This window comes from Dermochelys coriacea, chromosome 26 (assembly GCF_009764565.3).
Source record: "Dermochelys coriacea isolate rDerCor1 chromosome 26, rDerCor1.pri.v4, whole genome shotgun sequence".
NCBI classification, from domain to species: Eukaryota; Metazoa; Chordata; order Testudines; family Dermochelyidae; genus Dermochelys; species Dermochelys coriacea.
In genome coordinates this window covers 6,621,131-6,645,280 of record NC_050093.1, presented here as the reverse complement: position 1 = coordinate 6,645,280, position 24,150 = coordinate 6,621,131, and the positions used below count along the sequence as shown (strand labels likewise).

The 24,150-nt window shown below is 50.9% G+C and overlaps 1 protein-coding gene across 5 annotated transcripts; it reads right to left on the bottom strand.

Moving 5' to 3' along the window:
* Positions 1-2,239: 2,239 nt before the first annotated feature.
* CHMP7 (charged multivesicular body protein 7) lies at positions 2,240-24,081 on the bottom strand. 5 transcript variants are annotated; one of them, XM_043502923.1, is made up of 11 exons: positions 23,560-24,081; positions 23,295-23,304; positions 12,630-12,806; positions 10,289-10,474; positions 8,295-8,428; positions 7,789-7,837; positions 7,337-7,456; positions 6,903-7,001; positions 6,521-6,580; positions 5,216-5,372; positions 2,240-4,103 (listed from the first exon to the last, which is right to left on the bottom strand). In XM_043502923.1, the coding sequence occupies exons 1-11, from the start codon at positions 23,592-23,594 to the stop codon at positions 4,039-4,041; spliced, it is 1,092 nt and encodes a 363-aa protein (XP_043358858.1). In that variant the 5' UTR covers positions 23,595-24,081; the 3' UTR covers positions 2,240-4,038. The 5 variants fall into 5 exon arrangements, with proteins under 5 accessions (XP_043358858.1, XP_038240835.1, XP_043358855.1 ...); XM_038384907.2 differs by lacking the exon at positions 23,560-24,081 and having other exon boundaries at positions 5,216-5,368; positions 6,520-6,580; positions 12,630-12,804; positions 22,850-23,304; XM_043502920.1 differs by lacking the exons at positions 23,295-23,304; positions 23,560-24,081 and adding an exon at positions 22,850-23,292 and having other exon boundaries at positions 12,630-12,804.
* Between the last annotated feature and the right edge of the window lie 69 nt (positions 24,082-24,150).

Genomic DNA, 24,150 nt, shown 5'->3' with positions numbered 1-24,150 from the left:
CATTCTGTCCCACACTTAGGTCAGAATCAGTGTCTCAAGATACCTACAAGCAAGACCACCGCACGCCAGGACATGGTTATCTCTCACAAGCTACACAGGCCAGTCCTTGGATGGGAAGCATTCCAGGAAAACCTAGGCATTGCAGGAGGTGGGGTTGATGATTCTTCATGGAGAAGGGGGCATTCTTCCTAAGAACATAAGAGTGGTCATACTGGGTCAGACCAAAGGTCTATCTAGCCCAGTAGTCTGTCTTCCAACAGTGGCCAATGCCAGGTACCCCAGAGGGAATGAAAAGAACAGGTAATCATCAAGTGATCCATCCAATCACCCATTCCCAGCTTCTAGAAAACAGAAGGCTAGGGACACCATCCCTGCCCATCCTGGCTAATAGCCACCGAGTGATCTATCCTCCATGAATTTATCTAGTTCTTTTTTGAACCCTGTTATAGTCCTTCCTTTTAAGTTAGTTCCTTACCAATGCTTCAGCATGGTGCTATGGAACAACCTTTTGCCTAATGCATAAAACCACGGTTCTGTACCTCAGACTGCAGAACTAATGTTCATTATAATTCCTCTGATCCTTTTTGAAAGAGAAAGTTGTTAACCCTGGTGTCATGACCAAATTGGAGCTTAGGTAATTACATTCTGCCCATCTGAAATTCTTCCTGCAATTTCTGTTGGATGCGATATCCTTTGCTTCCTACACTAAACTAGTATGTAAGGTTGCATCATTAAACAGCTGCTGATCCATCTCAGAAGTAGCTGCATTTCAGTGAAGTGAGCACTGTGTATATATTTTGCAAAGCACTTTGGTAAGAAACCATTCTATTTTGGTGGCAAGTCATTCTTTAGCACTTCTGTATTTAATATCTTTCCCTTCCCAGCAACAGGGTGCTCTCTCTAAATTACGTCGCTACTATTTTCCCCCCTTCTTTTTCACATCTTTAAGCTTTCTTTCCATTCAGTCGTCTTGATTACTTTACCACTCAGAGTCAAAGCATGAAAATTACAAGCCACTTCAAGTAACGCACCAGCTGTTCAGATTTAACTCTTAAATGCCTCTTCCAGTCCTTCAGAACAATAGTCTCTCTGGCATGTTCTACACACGCTTGCAATAGGGATATATACAGCAACTTCTCCATGCCTTGCCTCTCACAGAAGGGAATTATCCTGTCAGGGAGTTTGGTACTCTGCTACTTAAGTCCCTACAGAAAGGATCTAGAACTACTGGCTGTAAGCAAAGTGTCACCTATCATTATAGGTTCAGGCAGTGTACAAGTAACTTAGAATGCAACATGTGAACCAAACAAATGTCTTCCCCTGCAAAATGTAATAGAGGGCCAGTACCACAGCATGAAGCAGTGACACAATAATCCCTTGCCCTACTAATGTAGAATACAGCATTCAGTTCCAGGCATCGTCAAAAAATGAGGAGAGAAGTTGGGAATTTAGAGAACAAGGAAGACTCTAGCTACTTTCTAGGACTGACAATACAGGACTCAGTGGTTGCTATTCCGAATGTTAACCCTTAATTTAAAATCAATAAGGGAAAGTCGTACATCATCAAAGAGTAGGAGAGAATGATTTATGAAGATTAATCCAATAAAGTAGGTAATAACTGATCAGGTCCTCAGACAGGGACTGTATAAGCATTCAAATGGGATCAATAACCAAGCACAGTCATTTACTGTGATCCAAGGGGACATGAGACGTAACAAAAGGAAGCTGACGAAAGGAACGTTTACATTGATCCTCTGTTTAGCAGGGAGGTCTATTAGATTGTGGGATAGTGTCCTTGGTGAAAATCCCAACGTTTTATAAAATGAACCAGAGGAAAAACATGGGAAAGAAGAAAAGGCAGAAAGGATGGCATACCCTGAAGAGCAAAGAGAGCAATCAAATAGCTTTTTAAGCCAACGCTCATGAACGTGCCAAGGCTCCTGAACCACAAGCCAGCAGGGCTGTCTCTCCCACTGAAAGCAACTGCCTGTTTTAATTTAGACGCAGTACAGATCACTAGCTGCTCTTTCCTACAGAGGTCATGTTGTGGGTACATCCAACAGCCGGGTACATGGATTATCCATCACTCTGTTTTTGAAATCAAACCACTGTCAGCTGCCCATTTATATTTAGTGAGCAATCTTTCCATCATAGATGTTGGAAGCACCATGGGAGCAGCATTAATAATGTGATCAATCTCAGAGATAATGCGAGAAGAAAACTGGCAGCACAATGGACGTTTTTGGTTTTTTTCCCTCTTTATTACACAGCAGGTAGAAAAAACAGCAACTGTTTCCCCCTTCTCTTTACATAGGAAAGGAACACGGAGATTAAAATGATTTAGTATGATTGTGTTTGTGGCCCATGTGACTTGCTAACCCCTTGTACCATACCCTCCACAGGGGGAGGGTCTCCACTCAGGAACAGTAATGGTATTTCTGCAGGGGAGTAGAAGAGAAGCTGGGTGTGTTCAGATGCAGCAGACTGTAGACACTTTGCTGGTAGTTCTTTCCCGGCTCTCCTGGAGTCGGGTGAGGACCAGTACCCCTTCCCCGTTCATTACTCCATGACCCATTATTACTATTCATACAAACTGCCCTCCACCTGGCTTGAGCAATGGAGAGCCACTGGTACAGGAGGCAGGATAGGGATAATACCCAATAAGCAGACATTGACTCAAACATGGGGACAGAAGTAGGAGACCAGTTACAAAGGTACACACACCTAGTCCACCCTATAGCCTTCTTTCCTGGGGTCAGACCACACTTGTTATTCACCACTCCTTGTCTAGGGCATAGTGCTCCCATCAGAAGCCAGGATACACAAGAGCACAGTTGGAAGCACCTGCCTCGCCTAAAGCGGCTAATCCAGCCATGCTAGATGCAACTGGAAGCAAGACAGATCAGACTTACCCTCTTCCATGTACATGATAAGCATCGTAAAAGTGACCTGCAAAGAGGAATTGCACTTCTTCCTAATGAAAAAAGGCCACTCCTAAAGTTTATTTCCTTCTGCTTGTCTTTTTACATTAGAAATTCAGTTCTTCTCTAGGACAACCGGTGTCCTACCAAAATTATGACATCTCAAGACTGCAAACTAACAGAGGGGATTGTCAGACGGTTTAATGAGCTGTTTTACTGTTAATACCACTGTCTAAGGAACACTTTGGAAAAGGATACAAAATCCCCATCCATTCAGTGATGGTGTAAAAAGCTCACACTAGCCATCCCTGTGACTCCCAAGAAGCTCTCCGGCAAAGGCAGGGAAGACTAAGCTTGAACTATCTGTTATTTCTACAAGTAAAAAACAAGCAGAAACTTAAACATTGCTGGCATTTATCATCACGCAGTCTAAAAAGCAACACCTTCATTGTAAAAATCCTTTGCAGGTCTCCTTTCAAGGCCTTGGTGTATTACAAAGAGAGGAGCAACTTTCATCTTGTGCTGGCAATTGCTGCCCCCAAGTGGCAACACGTCTCATACACTAAAACAGTTATTGGTCTCGTCAACCACAATCGTGCAAATACAAACAAGGAAAGATAGATAGTACTATCAACATGTGTGTAAGCTTGCTGCAGATAGATGACTGTCAAGAACAGTAACTATGTTACGTGCCAAACGTTTTTCACAACCACACAAACAGCCAGAGGTCAAGCAGCTGTGATCCTACTGCGTTTCAGGTTCTCCTCAATGCTGGCCATAGCAAAACTGAGACTGTTATGAAGTAGGAGAGCTCAGGAACCGTAATCCTGAAGGGAAGACAGAGCTCATTGGCAAGAGTGAACATCGTAGGCAACTTGGGATAACAAATCAAACTGGGACCAATGTAGATACTGACACTAAAGAGACGACAGCAACACCAGCTAGGATCAGTTCCAGAAAGGGTGGATTGTCATGGCAGTAGATCCTGTCGTTTAGCAAAGTGATATCCAGTAAAGAGGGGGGCATTAGCCCACACTCCAAAAGTTACTTTTTAAAGTTATGGTCACTAGTTAAGCAAGCTTAAGACAACTTCTCAAATTACAGCAGCAGGACGCTGTTAGAGACCCAGTCCCAGAGCTCTTTTGGGTTCAGAGTAGGTAGAAGCAGTCTTTTGTGCCAAACCTACAAATGAAGAAGCAACAGAGAACAAAAGTGAGCGTTTAGCAGCAGAATGGGTCAAAGAAAGACCAACCATATCCTAAGTCCTGAAGACAGACACAGGCAAAAAGTAACTAAGCCCCCCATACTTTGTAAATCCATAGTGGTTTCTTGACACTTAAATAGCATACCACCTAGGGTTTTCCCTCAGATGTAAAGGATACTAACCCTCATGGTTCAGAACATAGGAAAGTTACTAACTGCTCAAAGACATGAAGAAAATTCTATGGGTAGGTCATTCAATCATCACAAGATTTCATGCCTTCCTCTGAAGCTTCTGATATTTATTACTTTTCGAGACTAGAGGCACAACTGATTCGATCCAGTACATTAAGGTTAATTTAAAGAAGGAATTAAGTCACCCATTATTACTAGGTGAAGCTGAGACTGGTGGCCAATTTAAGCATCTGTATCACCGACATGAAAAGAGGAGGGGATGCAGGGCCTAGAAGAACACAAAGAGGGCCAGCAGCATATTCAAGGACCTGGCAGATAAACTGTTTTAACTATGGGCCTATCAATATTTATAAAATGAACCAAAACACACTTTTACAACAACGATACTCGCAGATGGCTCCACCCAGTTCTTCTGAGTGCTTTGTTTTCAGAAGGCATTAACTAGCTGGAAAACAGTTTCCACTAGCTACTAAAGTAGGAGAACTCTCTGTTTCACCGTAAATGGGAGGAGGTCTGCTCAGAGAAGGGTGTCCTCTCTCTGTGATAATATAATGCTGGATTCACAGCCAAGGAGACTACAGTCATTTAGCCACAGAATAGGGATGACATGGGCAGGGATAGATCATGCTTACCCCTCCACCCTGCAGCACCACTCTAATAGGACAACCCCTGAAACCCCACTGACAGAGGTTTCGAGGTAACTACGCTTTCCTGGCCCATATCGTGCTTAGCCTTTATGCCAAGACTGCCAGGTGGTGCTAATTTACGGCAAAGGAGTGAATTTGTAGAGCAGGACATTTGACTGTTAGCACGTGGACAGAGAGCCACCACCTCTTGATATGTGGTTGGCTTTGATCCCAGTAGTAGGCCGTCAGCTAAGATTGTTTGCCGATACATACCTCCATCCTCCTTCTCCAGCTCTGCTTCGAGCTCAGTGTCAGAGACGCTGGGAAGCAGAGGCTTCTGGGGAACAGGAGGCAGGTCCAAAGGCTCTTTAGTGGAGTCCTGGAGGAGACTATCCAGTTCCTTCTCAAGTTCCTCACTGTCAACCTCTGCGAGGATAAAAAACAAACAAATCAATCTCTGGAGGAATTAAACAAACCTTCATAGCACACGAAATGGGCTGGAAGACCATATAAGCAAAACATCCCAGTGGCCAAGGAAGGTATTGTAGCAGGAGAGTGCTGCAAAGACAATCCTACATCAGTGGAAGAGCTGCTCACTCACGGCTGGACACTAAGCCAAGATGTCACACCCCTTTCAAAGGAGACGTTACACTTGAGAACCTGAGCCTGAAAAGCTCCTGCCAACTCGTCGTTTACCTGGTGGTTTGCACAGATTCCTGCTCAGGTAAGAAAACTTAACACTGACTTTACAAGTCAAGTTCAGAACAAGCACTAATGTCCCAGTTTCAGCCTCCACCAAAGTTACTTCAAGCCAGAAAAAGAACCACTGCAACTCTCCTATTCTCCAAAACCATGAGCAGTGCTGCATGCGTCTTCCTCAGACAGGAACCTCATGCCACAGGGCAGAAGGAGCTGAAAGTTCAACACCTAGGACTGGGGTGGGAAGCCTCTGTCTGCTAAAGGCAGTAGGAGCTGATACCCTCTGACTGAGATTAGGATGTATCACTGCTGAAGCCTGTGTGTGGGGGAGGGTCTGGGGGCGGCGAAGTATTTTGGAAGAGACAGATAGCAACACAGAGAGGTGCTGTAAAGATAAACCAGGAAGAAAGGAAGACATTTCTAAAGCTAATAGCATCCATCCAAAAAACAGACTAAACTACTCAGTAGTTTACAGCCTCAACCTTGGAGGACTGCCAGCAGTTCTTTGAGCCTGTATGTTTGGAGGAGTCAAACTGCAAGCCGGCTCCCATCCCCAGTTCTCCATCACCTAACACTAAGTCCTGCCATGAGTGCAGGGGACTGGAATAGATGACCTCTCGAGGTCCCTTCCAGACCTATGACTCTACCTGTTGAGTCACTTGCAATCAGTGATCAGACACCAGGATACTACCTGTAAATGCTTTCTCCCTCTACAAGGCACCAGTAAAGCAGATGACTCTGAAGGGCTGAAAACAACTGCCTATTCTCAGAGAACAGCCACCGGCAAGCACCTGAATGGTGTGTATGTGTGGTGGGAGGGCGGGGGGGGGGAAGGAGGAGAGAAGAGGAGGGAAAGCCCACAAAATGGATGAACTCACCCAAGCCATTGATTGACATTCCTGCCAGAGCCTGAACAACTTCATCCTGGGTGTCACAAAGCTGTAAGAGAATTAACAGTACATGGCTGTGCAACAAAGCCCCTCAAGTAGTTTTGACCGCAGTTAGACGCTACACAGATGAGCGCTGTAAGAGAACATTAGAGAGCATCTACCAGCACTTAAAGTGCTAATGTCACAGGTATTTTAAGGACAAAGAAGTAACATGGAAGTAAGTTGTATGGATCCTACAGCCCAAGAGACATGCAGAGCATACGGGCAAAACAGTATCAGAAGCCTCATGTCTAACACCTGGGAAATGTGCCTAGAACATTCACCCACTGTTTCCCTATCGGTTCTTATATTCCACCATCATCTCACAATACCTCTTGAATCTGATCCACCAGGTTCTCTGCCTTCTCCACAGTGACATCTTTCATGGACAGTTTCAGAGCTCCTACTCCAGCCTGGTAGGCATTGAACACCTTAATAAGGAGAAAAGAAAGGAATGTTACTTCTGTTAGGATGTGTTCCTTAGACTACACTATAAGCTGTTACTTCTTCAGAGAAACCCTAGCAGAGTTTTCAGTAGGGCAGCAGCATGAAGAGGCAAAAAGAAGATGCAGCTAGAGACCAATTTCCTTGCCACAATCACAGTAAGATTCCTAGGCCATCCTCAGTATCTCTTGGAGTAGAGAGGATGAGATCTTACCCATATGCAGGAGCTCCTCAAACACAGAGCTTGAAGAGGTAGGTAAAGCAAAACAAACTTGAGCAGCAACATGACCATATGAAGCGAGAGGTGGAAGAAGCACACTACCATCTGATCTGTCTGAGAAGCATATATTCGATCCAAGATGCCCTGAACTGCATCCAGCTTGGAAAGGAGCTCTTCAATCCGCCGCTCTGTCCTTCGCTTGGACTTCAAACATCTCAGTGCCTGGGAACATATACACAACCTTGATCAGAAATCAGGCAGCATCCAAAAAAAGTTCCTTCTTAAAACAACTATTCCAGTGCAGCAAAGCACTCGCCTTGGGCTGATGTTAGGACTGAGATGCCCTCAAACTCTCCTCAGCATCCTCCTCCAGACCACAATGTTTGCATGATGTGACACCATGTGAATCAAACCCCTCTGCCATAGCAGTAGGTTTTGCAGCTGTCAGAATGGTCTTGGCATGCAACTTTGAAACTCAGAAGTTGCCCATCTCGTATCACAGTTCCAAGACCACAGCTTCCCAAGCAGAACAGGCAGGGTCAGGGTATACTTACCAACTGCTTTTTGCCAGCTCTACAAGCGCTCCGGGCATCTTCTTTACACCTGCAAGGACAGAGGGCAAGGAGAAGCTCAAGCCTATAAGCAGGAGGGGGTCATGAAACAGCTGTGATATTCTCTACCCCATCCTCCCCTCTACCACTGTTCAGCCACTTGCAACTGACTCGCTCAGATCCAGTGCACCCCATAAACCACTCCACCACTTTCCAGGATGCCTAGCAAGAAATGATACAAAGTATTCTGGGGTGCATCCAAGGACAACACGTGGCAAGCGGCTGACTGTGGAGACACAAGGTAAAATGGGTGGAGAACCCTGGGTTACCATACTTTGTTCCCCATGCACCCAACAGGCAAATAAGAGGCATTTCTTACCTTTTCACACAGTTACAAGAAAAAAAAAAAAAAGTCCCTCAGCAACATATTATACATGCACTAAGGGCCAGGTCACAAGCAAAGTTTTTTCCCCAGAGCTGAAGGGGGGAGACACACACACACCCATTACCTCTCTGCTTCCTGGGAAAGGGACTCCACCTTCTGTGATAGCAGCTGCTCACTCTGCATTAGCTGATAGACCCCAATGTCCACATCATTCACTGGGGATACTTTGGCATGCAGACCTCGGGCAAACTTAACTATCTAAAGGAGGAGCAGCAAATTACTGAATTGCCAGACTGTAGGATTTGTGTTCTCACAAGCCGGAATCTCTAGAGCAACATCTATACCAAGAAAGCAAGACTTCTTCCTTAAAAAAATAAAAGGCTGTGTAAACTCTGCCATCACAGTTCCCTGTTCAGCTTTGGGCCCATAATACTAAAAAGGATACTGGTACACTAGAGTCTAAAGAAAGGGCAATGCCAGCTTGTGCTATAATACAGTAAAATATCACATTTGAGCCATGTTAGTATGCAGCCACGATGCCTCAAAGGAATGCCCAGAAACTGCAGTGGTGCTGGGTAATTCCATGGGGGCATTCTTCTTTTGGACTCAACATCAATTACTGAGTGTTTGTGTCACACTTTGAAGATGTGACGTGACCAAGTATTACTACTATCTAAACAGTGCCCCTGCATAATATTAGTGGGCACTACACAGCTGAAGGTGTCATCATTCAGATTAGATGTAAAACTGACATCAAACCCAGCCTATGGTATAGCCCACCCCACAAGAGCTGCAGTATTAACCCCAGTGTTGTGGCCAAATTCCAACTGGAAAGATTACATTCAACCACTCCAAAATGCATCTTCAACTGGTTACAGTGTTCTCCTTTTTTTCCTGTCCTAGAGCATTGGGTAGTGTTTCTGGAAGAACACCAAGTAACCCGGGTCTATAGCTTGCCTATCAGCTTGTAATGTGTAGAATTCTTTGGAGTGAACAGCCCTATATATTTACAAGAGATTGTTTGGGGAGTGGAATTTAGACCCCTCACTTAGTGAACACTCCAGACCCTCAGCCCTGCACCACCAGCTTATGATAAAGGGGAAAAGCCATTTCTTCCTGTACACATACAAGGTGAACGGCTAATGGAAGACACTGGCATTTAGCCATAAAAATTAGTGCCCTGTCAGCCAAACAGAATGCAAGACAGGAATGGGACCACACTTTCTCTAACTAAGAATGGCCCTACTGGGTCAGACCAAGGGTCCATCTAGCCCAGTATCCTGTCTTCCGACAGCAGTCAGTGCCAGGTGCCGCAGAGGGAATGAACAGAACAGGTAAACGTCAAGTGATCCATCCTCTGTCACTCACTCCTAGCTTCTGGCAAACAGGGGCAAGGGACGCCATTGATGGATTTATCATCCATGAATTTATCTAGTTCTTTTTTGAACCCTGTTATGGTCTTGGCCTTCACAACATCCTCTGGCAAGAAGTTCCACAGGTTGACTGTGCGTTGTGTGAAGAAATACTTCCTTTTATTTGTTTTAAACCTGCTGCCTATTAATTTCATTTGGTGACTCCTACCTCTTGTGTTATGAGAAGTAGTAAACAACACTTCCTTATCTAAAATCATGACTGGTATCGAGAAAGTGTAGACCTCAATCATATCACCCCTTAGCCGTCTCTTTTCCAAGCTGAAAAGTCCCAGTCTTATTAATCTCTCCTCACACGGAAGCCGTTCCATACCCCTAATCATTTTGGCTGCCCTTTTCTGAACCTTTTCCAATTCCAATACATCTTTTTTGAGATGGGGCGACCACATCTGCACCCAGTATTCAAGATGTGGGCGAACCATGGATTTCTATAGAGACAACAGGATATTTTCTGTCATATTATCTATTCCTTTCTTAATTATTCCCAACATTCTGTTTGCTTTTTTGACTGACGCAGCACATTGAGTGGATGTTTTCAGAGAACTAGCCACAATGACTCCAAGATCTCTTTCTTGAGTGGTAACAGCTAATTTAGACCCCATCATTTTATACATGTAGTTGGGGTTATGCTTCCCAATGTGCATTCCTTTGCATTTATCAACATTAAATTTCATCTGCCATTCTGCACCTTCTCTCTATTCTGCTCCATGACCGTGACCCTCTTTTCCTTCTGCAGCTGGAGCAGCAGTAGATAGAATGTCCTCTCATCCGGACATATGCTGGCACAGAGTGAACGCAATTCTGAGAGGACAACAACAGGGTGGGAAGAGAGTGCAGAATTCTGATAGAGGCGATACACTTCCTCTGCCTTTTCCTGAAGGAAAGGAACAAAACTGTTAGTGTGCATTGGGATCCCTTTCTTATTACTGCAAGGGGTGCCAATCTGACACGTCTGTGCCAATGTAGATTTCATACACAGGTGAAGAGTCACAACAACATTGTATCATGGCCCACACAAGCCATGTATATCAATTCAAGAATTTTTTTTTTTTCCAGCAAATCTACACATAACGTATAGCTCACGTCTTAACGCATAACATAGCGACAATAGCATGGTGTAGAGATATGAGCTCAGGAATGGGAGCCAGAAGCTGTGGAGTAGTAATCCCAAGTGAGGCAAGTCACTTCACCGCTCCCGCATCTGTAAAATGGTAACACACCTACCCTCACAGGAATACTAAGGGTTTATGTTTCATTTTTAAAAAGCACCATGTCCTTATCAGCTTTCATATCCATTCCAAACGAATGTGTTCACACTCCTATGTCTCCTCTTCTGCCTATCAAATTCTCTCTGTATTCTCTTCCCAGAGGCTTATAGGTTACCTGGTATCATAGCTCTGGTCTACAACTTTGGGGAAAGGTGACTTTTGTATTTTAGGAGGTCTGGGGGTATATTTTATTTATTGCATATGTTACACAGTAATGTTTCTAAAAGTCCGAGGGCTAAAAGTAGACTATGAAGGTTAAATTAAAAGAACTGTTTGTAAAATTTAAAAAAAGGGAAAGTTTGTAATTCTTTAAAAATGGCATTGCTGTTAATGGAGTATAGGAGAATCACTTGGTTCCCTCAGTTCCTGAGGAACCGGAACTGCAAGCTTCCTGTTTCCTCTGCCAAAGCATATACCAAAATAAGCAACAGACACTGCATGGTGAGTAAGCCATTCCATAGCCCTTTCTATGCTTCTCAAAAGGTTTTCCTTTTCGACTTTGTCCCAATTCAAACTTTTTTTTTAAATTTCAACTTGATCAGTTATGCCATTTTTTCCACATGTTACACAAAATACATGTCCCTTTTCAAAATGAAAGACACACAAACTTGAAATCTTTAAAAAAAAAAAAAAGTTTTGAATGCAGTGTCATGAATTCCATCTGCCCCTGAATCCCACAGTGAACGTTTGAGGCTTTACGGTCACTTTTTTTTTAAAAAGGGTTTTATTTCCTGATGCTGTATAAAAGCCCCATTCTAATATGGGACACTGACTATCCAGGAAATAACAGTGCAACTGTACACTGAATGCTGTCAAGTGCACAATGCAAACAAGTTGAACAGAGAAAAGAGTTCTCTATAATCCCAGTGAGTTATAATCATTTAAGCTGCTGCTTGTAACGAAAATAGATAACAAAAGTTCAGAAAGATGTGTGATTTTTTTTTAGTTGATTTTTCACTTCAAACTCTTATTTTTTAGTTCAGCTAACTCAAGGACATAGGGCCAACTAAAGGAATCAGATGCAATGCCACTTAGGCCAAATGGGGCAACACTGATTTACACCAGTTGAGAATCTGCCTCTATTTTTAAACTTCAAAAGTTGCCATAAACAAGGGCCATTCACAGGTTTGGCGACGCACATATAACCATGATTGAAAAGTGTATAAACACTGCTTCAATTTAATTTTAAAGTTGCATGTAAATTCAATGAAGACAAGAGATACTGGATGGACAGTCCCTGACACTTATGTATGTATCTATAGAACAGATGGTGCTCAGACAGTAATCTGCAGGCTTCCACACATACTGTACTGAAAAAAATATATATACTCCTCAAACTTAACTTGGAGGAGACCCTTTTTAAATGTAAGAGAAGAGTGGCCTCACAGCAGAGACTAACAACTCTGCTTGTGTGTTATGATGCAGTGTCATTCACGAGAAAATGAACTAAAAACCCATCAATTCATTTTACAGAAGTCATTTAACGGCCATTACACTGATATCTGAACATATATGTAGAAGGGAAGGGCTCTATGTCCCAACTATGAGCCATTCAACCCCTCTCCCTTCTCTTGGGTTTTTGAATGTACATGAGTAGAGATGAAGGTCTCTTATTCAACTCTGACCCTTTCCTGTTAATGTGGGGAAATCTTTATAATGTGATTCAAGGAAAACCCATCTCAACACCCTCCCCACACATACACATACTCCATCCTCATAACAGGGGTAACCAGGGTAAGCTCCAGACAGTGAAATGCTCACCTGAAGTAGCTCCACAAATATCAGCACTTCCTCCTCCTCAGGCACTTTACTGTCACCCAGCACACTCGACAGGGTCCATTTCAGGGGCTTCAGAATGAAGATCCCCACACCCCACGAGATCCAGCTGCTGTCTACACTGGCTATGAAGTCTGACTCCCTCTGCAGTTTGCCACGTCTGAAGAGAATAAGACATACAAGAATTAGAAATGGACGTGCAGTCCCCAGTGTGCAGATGGAATCATCAGTGCATGAAGAGATCTCTGAAGAATCAACTTTAGCAGTAACATTTCCCCAGCACAGAACATATAAGTTGGTTCACAATTGCAGTAGTTTTAACAAGATTGTTTAACTGAGGGATTATTTGGACATCAATTTGAAATCTCAATTAAAATAAAATTGTATGCACAATACAATATAAAAACGCTCAAAAACGACTACTGTTTTTCCAGTGTATTTACTTTGTGCTTTTGACAGAATTTATACACAATGGTTTACTATAAAAACTTCCCTATAGTCAGTTTCCTTTCTTATTTGTGTGGGGATTTTCCACACTGCAAATTTATAGAAAGTAGTTCAAGGGATTTCCTCTGCCTACACATCCTCTTGCAACTTGGCTGATTTTACAACTATTTTCCTATGTTGTTCTCTCACTTTACCATGTGAAAATAAAACAAACACACACACACACACACACACACACACACACACACACACACACACAGAGGAAACTGGCTGCAGTGAAGCTCTTATAGTGATTGTGCATTTGACAGAACTTTCTGCATAAAGTACATAAACTGGAAACACAAATGATTTTCTTCTCTGATTTCTTCCAGACATGACCATTGTGTGTGTGATTTATAACATCAGTAGGTAAAAGATTTTCCGACTGGCATAAAAAGTTTAGAGCGTTCCTTAAGTATTTTCAAAGGGGAACAATCTCAGTGCTGTTGCCCCCGATGCTGGATAGTGCCTATGAAAAGGCAAAAGGTTGCCTCCAGTGCCCAAGCAGCTTCTACAGCACCAAACCTAATCCTCCTCTCCAGAGGTCTGTGGCACACTGGCCTCCCGGCACCCACTACAATATGGCCCCACGCACTTTCACGGAAAGCAGCCTTCCCAATGTCCCTAAGCATATTGCTCCCTATGCCCACTAACTCCTTCTGCCTCAAGCACCCTTTATGAACCTTTTCTTCTATCCATTTGTGTCCAGCACCCAAGCTTCCCAGTGAACCCTAGCATACTGCTCTCTATCACCCTTTCAGCCCAGTGCCCCCTCCGATCCATGCCTATCACTGCCCCTTGTGCACAGTACTCCACAACTCCTACCACGTTTCCCACCGTAATGCCCCATGCTCCCCAACGTTCCGTGCCCGGCACACCCTAGTGATCACCGGCATATTGCCCCATCCGTGCCCCACATCCCTCCCAGCATTTCCTTGCACCCTAGTGCTCCATGTCCCTTGCCTCCCTGAACCCCAAACCCACCAGGATATTGCTCTCGCTAATACCGCATGTCCTCTGCACTCCTATAACTTGCATCTCCAGCAAGCCCCCAGAAAACTGTCCTCTCTAAATGCCCCATACGCTGCACCTCCAGGGACCCCCACCATATTGCTCCCAGTACCCCACCCCTGTGCCCTGCACCTAGTGACCCCCAGTCACTTCCAGGGACCCCCAGCACATCGCTCCCAATACCCCACCCCTGTGCCCTGCACCTAGTGACCCCCAACATATTGCTCCCAGTACCCCACCCCTGTACCTGCACCTAGTGACCCCCAGTCACTTCCAGGGACCCCCAGCACATCGCTCCCAATAACCCACCCCTGTGCCCTGCACCTAGTGACCCCCAACATATTGCTCCCAATACCCCACCCTGTACCTGCACCTAGTGACCCCCAGTCACTTCCAGGGACCCCCAGCACATCGCTCCCAATAACCCACCCCTGTGCCCTGCACCTAGTGACCCCCAACATATTGCTCCCAGTACCCCAGCCCTGTACCTGCACCTAGTGACCCCCAGGGACCCCCAGCATATTGCTCCCAGTACCCCACCCCTGTACCTGCACCTAGTGACCCCCAGTCACTTCCAGGGACCCCCAGCACATCGCTCCCAATAACCCACCCCTGTGCCCTGCACCTAGTGACCCCCAACATATTGCTCCCAGTACCCCAGCCCTGTACCTGCACCTAGTGACCCCCAGTCACTTCCAGGGACCCCCAGCACATCGCTCCCAATAACCCACCCCTGTGCCCTGCACCTAGTGACCCCCAACATATTGCTCCCAGTACCCCAGCCCTGTACCTGCACCTAGTGACCCCCAGGGACCCCCAGCATATTGCTCCCAGTACCCCAGCCCTGTACCTGCACCTAGTGACCCCCAGTCACTTCCAGGGACCCCCAGCACATCGCTCCCAATAACCCACCCCTGTGCCCTGCACCTAGTGACCCCCAACATATTGCTCCCAGTACCCCAGCCCTGTACCTGCACCTAGTGACCCCCAGTCACTTCCAGGGACCCCCAGCACATCGCTCCCAATAACCCACCCCTGTGCCCTGCACCTAGTGACCCCCAACATATTGCTCCCAGTACCCCAGCCCTGTACCTGCACCTAGTGACCCCCAGGGACCCCCAACATATTGCTCCCAGTACCCCACCCCTGTACCTGCACCTAGTGACCCCCAGTCACTTCCAGGGACCCCCAGCACATCGCTCCCAATAACCCACCCCTGTGCCCTGCACCTAGTGACCCCCAACATATTGCTCCCAGTACCCCAGCCCTGTACCTGCACCTAGTGACCCCCAGTCACTTCCAGGGACCCCCAGCACATCGCTCCCAATAACCCACCCCTGTGCCCTGCACCTAGTGACCCCCAACATATTGCTCCCAGTACCCCAGCCCTGTACCTGCACCTAGTGACCCCCAGTCACTTCCAGGGACCCCCAGCACATCACTCCCAATAACCCACCCCTGTGCCCTGCACCTAGTGACCCCCAACATATTGCTCCCAGTACCCCAGCCCTGTACCTGCACCTAGTGACCCCCAGGGACCCCCAGCATATTGCTCCCAGTAACCCACCCCTGTACCTGCACCTAGTGACCCCCAGTCACTTCCAGGGACCCCCAGCACATCGCTCCCAATAACCCACCCCTGTGCCCTGCACCTAGTGACCCCCAACATATTGCTCCCAGTACCCCAGCCCTGTACCTGCACCTAGTGACCCCCAGTCACTTCCAGGGACCCCCAGCACATCGCTCCCAATAACCCACCCCTGTGCCCTGCACCTAGTGACCCCCAACATATTGCTCCCAGTACCCCAGCCCTGTACCTGCACCTAGTGACCCCCAGGGACCCCCAGCATATTGCTCCCAGTACCCCACCCCTGTACCTGCACCTAGTGACCCCCAGTCACTTCCAGGGACCCCCAGCACATCGCTCCCAATAACCCACCCCTGTGCCCTGCACCTAGTGACCCCCAACATATTGCTCCCAGTACCCCAGCCCTGTACCTGCACCTAGTGACCCCCAGTCACTTCCAGGGACCCCCAGCACATCGCTCCCAATAACCCACCCCTGTGCCCTGCACCTAGTGACCCCCAACATATTGCTCCCAGTACCCCACCCCTGTACCTGCACCTAGTGACCCCCAGGGACCCCCAGCATATTGCTCCCAGTACCCCACCCCTGTACCTGCACCTAGTGACCCCCAGTCACTTCCAGGGACCCCCAGCACATCGCTCCCAATAACCCACCCCTGTGCCCTGCACCTAGTGACCCCCAACATATTGCTCCCAGTACCCCAGCCCTGTACCTGCACCTAGTGACCCCCAGTCACTTCCAGGGACCCCCAGCACATCGCTCCCAATAACCCACCCCTGTGCCCTGCACCTAGTGACCCCCAACATATTGCTCCCAGTACCCCAGCCCTGTACCTGCACCTAGTGACCCCCAGGGACCCCCAACATATTGCTCCCAGTACCCCACCCCTGTACCTGCACCTAGTGACCCCCAGTCACTTCCAGGGACCCCCAGCACATCGCTCCCAATAACCCACCCCTGTGCCCTGCACCTAGTGACCCCCAACATATTGCTCCCAGTACCCCAGCCCTGTACCTGCACCTAGTGACCCCCAGTCACTTCCAGGGACCCCCAGCACATCGCTCCCAATAACCCACCCCTGTGCCCTGCACCTAGTGACCCCCAACATATTGCTCCCAGTACCCCACCCCTGTACCTGCACCAAGTGACCCCCAGTCACTTCCAGGGAACCCCAGCACATCACTCCCAATAACCCACCCCTGTGCCCTGCACCTAGTGACCCCCAACATATTGCTCCCAGTACCCCAGCCCTGTACCTGCACCTAGTGACCCCCAGGGACCCCCAGCATATTGCTCCCAGTACCCCACCCCTGTACCTGCACCTAGTGACCCCCAGTCACTTCCAGGGACCCCCAGCACATCGCTCCCAATAACCCACCCCTGTGCCCTGCACCTAGTGACCCCCAACATATTGCTCCCAGTACCCCAGCCCTGTACCTGCACCTAGTGACCCCCAGTCACTTCCAGGGACCCCCAGCACATCGCTCCCAATAACCCACCCCTGTGCCCTGCACCTAGTGACCCCCAACATATTGCTCCCAGTACCCCAGCCCTGTACCTGCACCTAGTGACCCCCAGGGACCCCCAGCATATTGCTCCCAGTACCCCACCCCTGTACCTGCACCTAGTGACCCCCAGTCACTTCCAGGGACCCCCAGCACATCGCTCCCAATAACCCACCCCTGTGCCCTGCACCTAGTGACCCCCAACATATTGCTCCCAGTACCCCAGCCCTGTACCTGCACCTAGTGACCCCCAGTCACTTCCAGGGACCCCCAGCACATCGCTCCCAATAACCCACCCCTGTGCCCTGCACCTAGTGACCCCCAACATATTGCTCCCAGTACCCCAGCCCTGTACCTGCACCTAGTGACCCCCAGTCACTTCCAGGGACCCCCAGCACATCACTCCCAATAACCCACCCCTGTGCCCTGCACCTAGTGACCCCCAACATATTGCTCCCAGTACCCCAGCCCTGTACCTGCACCAAGTGACCCCCAGTCACATCCAGGGACCCCCAGCACATAGCTCCCAATAACCCACCCCTGTGCCCTGCACCTAGTGACCCCCAACATATTGCTCCCAGTACCCCAGCCCTGTACCTGCACCTAGTGACCCCCAGTCACTTCCAGGGACCCCCAGCACATCACTCCCAATAACCCACCCCTGTGCCCTGCACCTAGTGACCCCCAACATATTGCTCCCAGTACCCCAGCCCTGTACCTGCACCTAGTGACCCCCAGGGACCCCCAGCATATTGCTCCCAGTACCCCAGCCCTGTACCTGCACCTAGTGACCCCCAGTCACTTCCAGGGACCCCCAGCACATCGCTCCCAATAACCCACCCCTGTGCCCTGTACCTAGTGACCCCCAACATATTGCTCCCAGTACCCCAGCCCTGTACCTGCACCTAGTGACCCCCAGTCACTTCCAGGGACCCCCAGCACATCGCTCCCAATAACCCACCCCTGTGCCCTGCACCTAGTGACCCCCAACATATTGCTCCCAGTACCCCAGCCCTGTACCTGCACCTAGTGACCCCCAGTGACCCCCAGCATATTGCTCCCAGTACCCCACCCCTGTACCTGCACCTAGTGACCCCCAGTCACTTCCAGGGACCCCCAGCACATCGCTCCCAATAACCCACCCCTGTGCCCTGCACCTAGTGACCCCCAACATATTGCTCCCAGTACCCCAGCCCTGTACCTGCACCTAGTGACCCCCAGTCACTTCCAGGGACCCCCAGCACATCGCTCCCAATAACCCACCCCTGTGCCCTGCACCTAGTGACCCCCAACATATTGCTCCCAGTACCCCACCCCTGTACCTGCACCTAGTGACCCCCAGTCACTTCCAGGGACCCCCAGCACATCACTCCCAATAACCCACCCCTGTGCCCTGCACCTAGTGACCCCCAACATATTGCTCCCAGTACCCCAGCCCTGTACCTGCACCTAGTGACCCCCAGTCACTTCCAGGGACCCCCAGCACATCGCTCCCAATAACCCACCCCTGTGCCCTGCACCTAGTGACCCCCAACATATTGCTCCCAGTACCCCAGCCCTGTACCTGCACCTAGTGACCCCCAGTCACTTCCAGGGACCCCCAGCACATCACTCCCAATAACCCACCCCTGTGCCCTGCACCTAGTGACCCCCAACATATTGCTCCCAGTACCCCAGCCCTGTACCTGCACCTAGTGACCCCCAGGGACCCCCAGCATATTGCTCCCAGTACCCCAGCCCTGTACCTGCACCTAGTGACCCCCAGTCACTTCCAGGGACCCCCAGCACATCGCTCCCAATAACCCACCCCTGTGCCCTGCACCTAGTGACCCCCAACATATTGCTCCCAGTACCCCAGCCCTGTACCTGCACCTAGTGACCCCCAGTCACTTCCAGGGACCCCCAGCACATCGCTCCCAATAACCCACCCCTGTGCCCTGTACCTAGTGACCCCCAACATATTGCTCCCAGTACCCCAGCCCTGTACCTGCACCTAGTGACCCCCAGTCACTTCCAGGGACCCCCAGCACATCGCTCCCAATAACCCACCCCTGTGCCCTGCACCTAGTGACCCCCAACATATTGCTCCCAGTACCCCAGCCCTGTACCTGCACCTAGTGACCCCCAGGGACCCCCAGCATATTGCTCCCAGTACCCCACCCCTGTACCTGCACCTAGTGACCCCCAGTCACTTCCAGGGACCCCCAGCACATCGCTCCCAATAACCCACCCCTGTGCCCTGCACCTAGTGACCCCCAACATATTGCTCCCAGTACCCCAGCCCTGTACCTGCACCTAGTGACCCCCAGTCACTTCCAGGGACCCCCAGCACATCGCTCCCAATAACCCACCCCTGTGCCCTGCACCTAGTGACCCCCAACATATTGCTCCCAGTACCCCAGCCCTGTACCTGCACCTAGTGACCCCCAGTCACTTCCAGGGACCCCCAGCACATCACTCCCAATAACCCACCCCTGTGCCCTGCACCTAGTGACCCCCAACATATTGCTCCCAGTACCCCAGCCCTGTACCTGCACCTAGTGACCCCCAGTCACTTCCAGGGACCCCCAGCACATCGCTCCCAATAACCCACCCCTGTGCCCTGCACCTAGTGACCCCCAACATATTGCTCCCAGTACCCCACCCCTGTACCTGCACCTAGTGACCCCCAGTCACTTCCAGGGACCCCCAGCACATCACTCCCAATAACCCACCCCTGTGCCCTGCACCTAGTGACCCCCAACATATTGCTCCCAGTACCCCAGCCCTGTACCTGCACCTAGTGACCCCCAACATATTGCTCCCAGTACCCCAGCCCTGTACCTGCACCTAGTGACCCCCAGTCACTTCCAGGGACCCCCAGCACATCACTCCCAATAACCCACCCCTGTGCCCTGCACCTAGTGACCCCCAACATATTGCTCCCAGTACCCCAGCCCTGTACCTGCACCTAGTGACCCCCAGTCACTTCCAGGGACCCCCAGCACATCACTCCCAATAACCCACCCCTGTGCCCTGCACCTAGTGACCCCCAACATATTGCTCCCAGTACCCCAGCCCTGTACCTGCACCTAGTGACCCCCAGTCACTTCCAGGGACCCCCAGCACATCGCTCCCAATAACCCACCCCTGTGCCCTGCACCTAGTGACCCCCAACATATTGCTCCCAGTACCCCAGCCCTGTACCTGCACCTAGTGACCCCCAGTCACTTCCAGGGACCCCCAGCACATCACTCCCAATAACCCACCCCTGTGCCCTGCACCTAGTGACCCCCAACATATTGCTCCCAGTACCCCAGCCCTGTACCTGCACCTAGTGACCCCCAGGGACCCCCAGCATATTGCTCCCAGTACCCCAGCCCTGTACCTGCACCTAGTGACCCCCAGTCACTTCCAGGGACCCCCAGCACATCACTCCCAATAACCCACCCCTGTGCCCTGCACCTAGTGACCCCCAACATATTGCTCCCAGTACCCCAGCCCTGTACCTGCACCTAGTGACCCCCAGTCACTTCCAGGGACCCCCAGCACATCGCTCCCAATAACCCACCCCTGTGCCCTGTACCTAGTGACCCCCAACATATTGCTCCCAGTACCCCAGCCCTGTACCTGCACCTAGTGACCCCCAGTCACTTCCAGGGACCCCCAGCACATCGCTCCCAATAACCCACCCCTGTGCCCTGCACCTAGTGACCCCCAACATATTGCTCCCAGTACCCCAGCCCTGTACCTGCACCTAGTGACCCCCAGGGACCCCCAGCATATTGCTCCCAGTACCCCACCCCTGTACCTGCACCTAGTGACCCCCAGTCACTTCCAGGGACCCCCAGCACATCGCTCCCAATAACCCACCCCTGTGCCCTGCACCTAGTGACCCCCAACATATTGCTCCCAGTACCCCAGCCCTGTACCTGCACCTAGTGACCCCCAGTCACTTCCAGGGACCCCCAGCACATCGCTCCCAATAACCCACCCCTGTGCCCTGCACCTAGTGACCCCCAACATATTGCTCCCAGTACCCCAGCCCTGTACCTGCACCTAGTGACCCCCAGTCACTTCCAGGGACCCCCAGCACATCACTCCCAATAACCCACCCCTGTGCCCTGCACCTAGTGACCCCCAACATATTGCTCCCAGTACCCCAGCCCTGTACCTGCACCTAGTGACCCCCAGTCACTTCCAGGGACCCCCAGCACATCGCTCCCAATAACCCACCCCTGTGCCCTGTACCTAGTGACCCCCAACATATTGCTCCCAGTACCCCAGCCCTGTACCTGCACCTAGTGACCCCCAGTCACTTCCAGGGACCCCCAGCACATCACTCCCAATAACCCACCCCTGTGCCCTGCACCTAGTGACCCCCAACATATTGCTCCCAGTACCCCAGCCCTGTACCTGCACCTAGTGACCCCCAGGGACCCCCAGCATATTGCTCCCAGTACCCCAGCCCTGTACCTGCACCTAGTGACCCCCAGTCACTTCCAGGGACCCCCAGCACATCGCTCCCAATAACCCACCCCTGTGCCCTGCACCTAGTGACCCCCAACATATTGCTCCCAGTACCCCAGCCCTGTACCTGCACCTAGTGACCCCCAGTCACTTCCAGGGACCCCCAGCACATCGCTCCCAATAACCCACCCCTGTGCCCTGCACCTAGTGACCCCCAACATATTGCTCCCAGTACCCCAGCCCTGTACCTGCACCTAGTGACCCCCAGTCACTTCCAGGGACCCCCAGCACATCACTCCCAATAACCCACCCCTGTGCCCTGCACCTAGTGACCCCCAACATATTGCTCCCAGTACCCCAGCCCTGTACCTGCACCTAGTGACCCCCAGGGACCCCCAGCATATTGCTCCCAGTACCCCAGCCCTGTACCTGCACCTAGTGACCCCCAGTCACTTCCAGGGACCCCCAGCACATCGCTCCCAATAACCCACCCCAGTGCCCTGCACCTAGTGACCCCCAACATATTGCTCCCAGTACCCCAGCCCTGTACCTGCACCTAGTGACCCCCAGTCACTTCCAGGGACCCCCAGCACATCGCTCCCAATAACCCACCCCTGTGCCCTGTACCTAGTGACCCCCAACATATTGCTCCCAGTACCCCAGCCCTGTACCTGCACCTAGTGACCCCCAGTCACTTCCAGGGACCCCCAGCACATCGCTCCCAATAACCCACCCCTGTGCCCTGCACCTAGTGACCCCCAACATATTGCTCCCAGTACCCCAGCCCTGTACCTGCACCTAGTGACCCCCAGTCACTTCCAGGGACCCCCAGCACATCACTCCCAATAACCCACCCCTGTGCCCTGCACCTAGTGACCCCCAACATATTGCTCCCAGTACCCCAGCCCTGTACCTGCACCTAGTGACCCCCAGTCACTTCCAGGGACCCCCAGCACATCGCTCCCAATAACCCACCCCTGTGCCCTGCACCTAGTGACCCCCAACATATTGCTCCCAGTACCCCAGCCCTGTACCTGCACCTAGTGACCCCCAGTCACTTCTAGGGACCCCCGGCAGATTGCCCTGCCTTAATGCCCGACGTGCCCAGCGCGCCCCACATCCCCTGTGCCCCGCCCATTGCTCTCCCGCCCCCCCCGCCCCGGTACCTGAGCAGCTCGCGCAGCACGGTGCCCAGCCCCAGCGGGACGCTGCCGCGGCGCTCGAAGGCCTGCTGTAGCTCCCGCAGGCAGGTCCGCACCGCCCCGCGGCGGCGGCCCCGGCCCAGCACCAGCTCGGCCCAGAAGCCCATCTTGCTGTCCCACTCGGTGCTGTTCACCTCCCGGCTCTGCTTGAAGGCCGAGAACAGGAAGGCCATACGCTCCTCGTCCGACTCCCACTCCGGGGGCAGGGCCCCCTCCGGGGCCGGCCCGGGAAGCGCCTCCGCCGGCGAGCACATCTACGCGAGCCCGCGGCTCCCAACGCGGCCTAGCCTCCCCCTTCGCCCCGCCGCGGCCGGTAGCCCCTCACGACCGGGCAGCAGCAGGGCGCATGCGCCGCCGCCCCAGCCCCGTGTGTGAGGCCTTCCTGAGCATGCGCCGGGCGGCTGACTGGCGGGCGGGGCAAAGTTCTCTTCCCGAAATGCTTTGCGGGAGCTGGGGTGGGGGGCAGAGGGGGCCTTTTCCCGCCCCTGTGTGGCTGCTGGGGTTGCCAGTGCTGCCCCCAACATGGGCCCCCCCCAAATATCCATGCCAGCATCATGCTGCAAGGAGAAAGCTGTGTGTGGTAACCCCATGACATCACAGGGCTTCAGAATGACATCATCATGTCAGCACGGTGACATGACATCACGCCAGCACGTCACCGGCATACCTTGGGGGGGGGGGTCTTCACACGTGTCGCAGGGCAGGGCATGGAAATGGCGTCACGGCGTGTCGGGTCTCGTCAAGTCACTGTGACTTCAAGACGTCCCCAAACGACACCCTTTCACCTCAGAACGCGGGGTGGGGGTGCCGCATAATGCACCTCAGCGCGGCCCGGCAAAACAGCACGTCCCATCAGTCTGAGGCGTGCTGAAAGGTCACAGCATACTGACGTCTTAAAATGTCAGCTCACTCCATCCAACCAGCGCCACACCATGGCACACCAGGATCACGCATCATCATTACCACTTTGGGTCAAAATGCCTTCACAGCGTGAAATAACATATCCCAATGTCATGTAGCTAGGTCCAAACTGGCATCAATCACACAGTATCAGAATATGATGTATTCAAACGTCATCACATCATATCATAAGCTTTGGTTGAAGTTTCACATCACCTCAAATCATGGAGAAAAGCAGAGAAGAGCAACAAAAATTATTAAAGGTCTAGAAAACATGACCTATGAGGGAAGATTGAAAAAAATTGGGTTTGTTTAGTCTGGAAAAAAGAAGATTGAGAAGGGACATGATAACAGTTTTCAAGTAC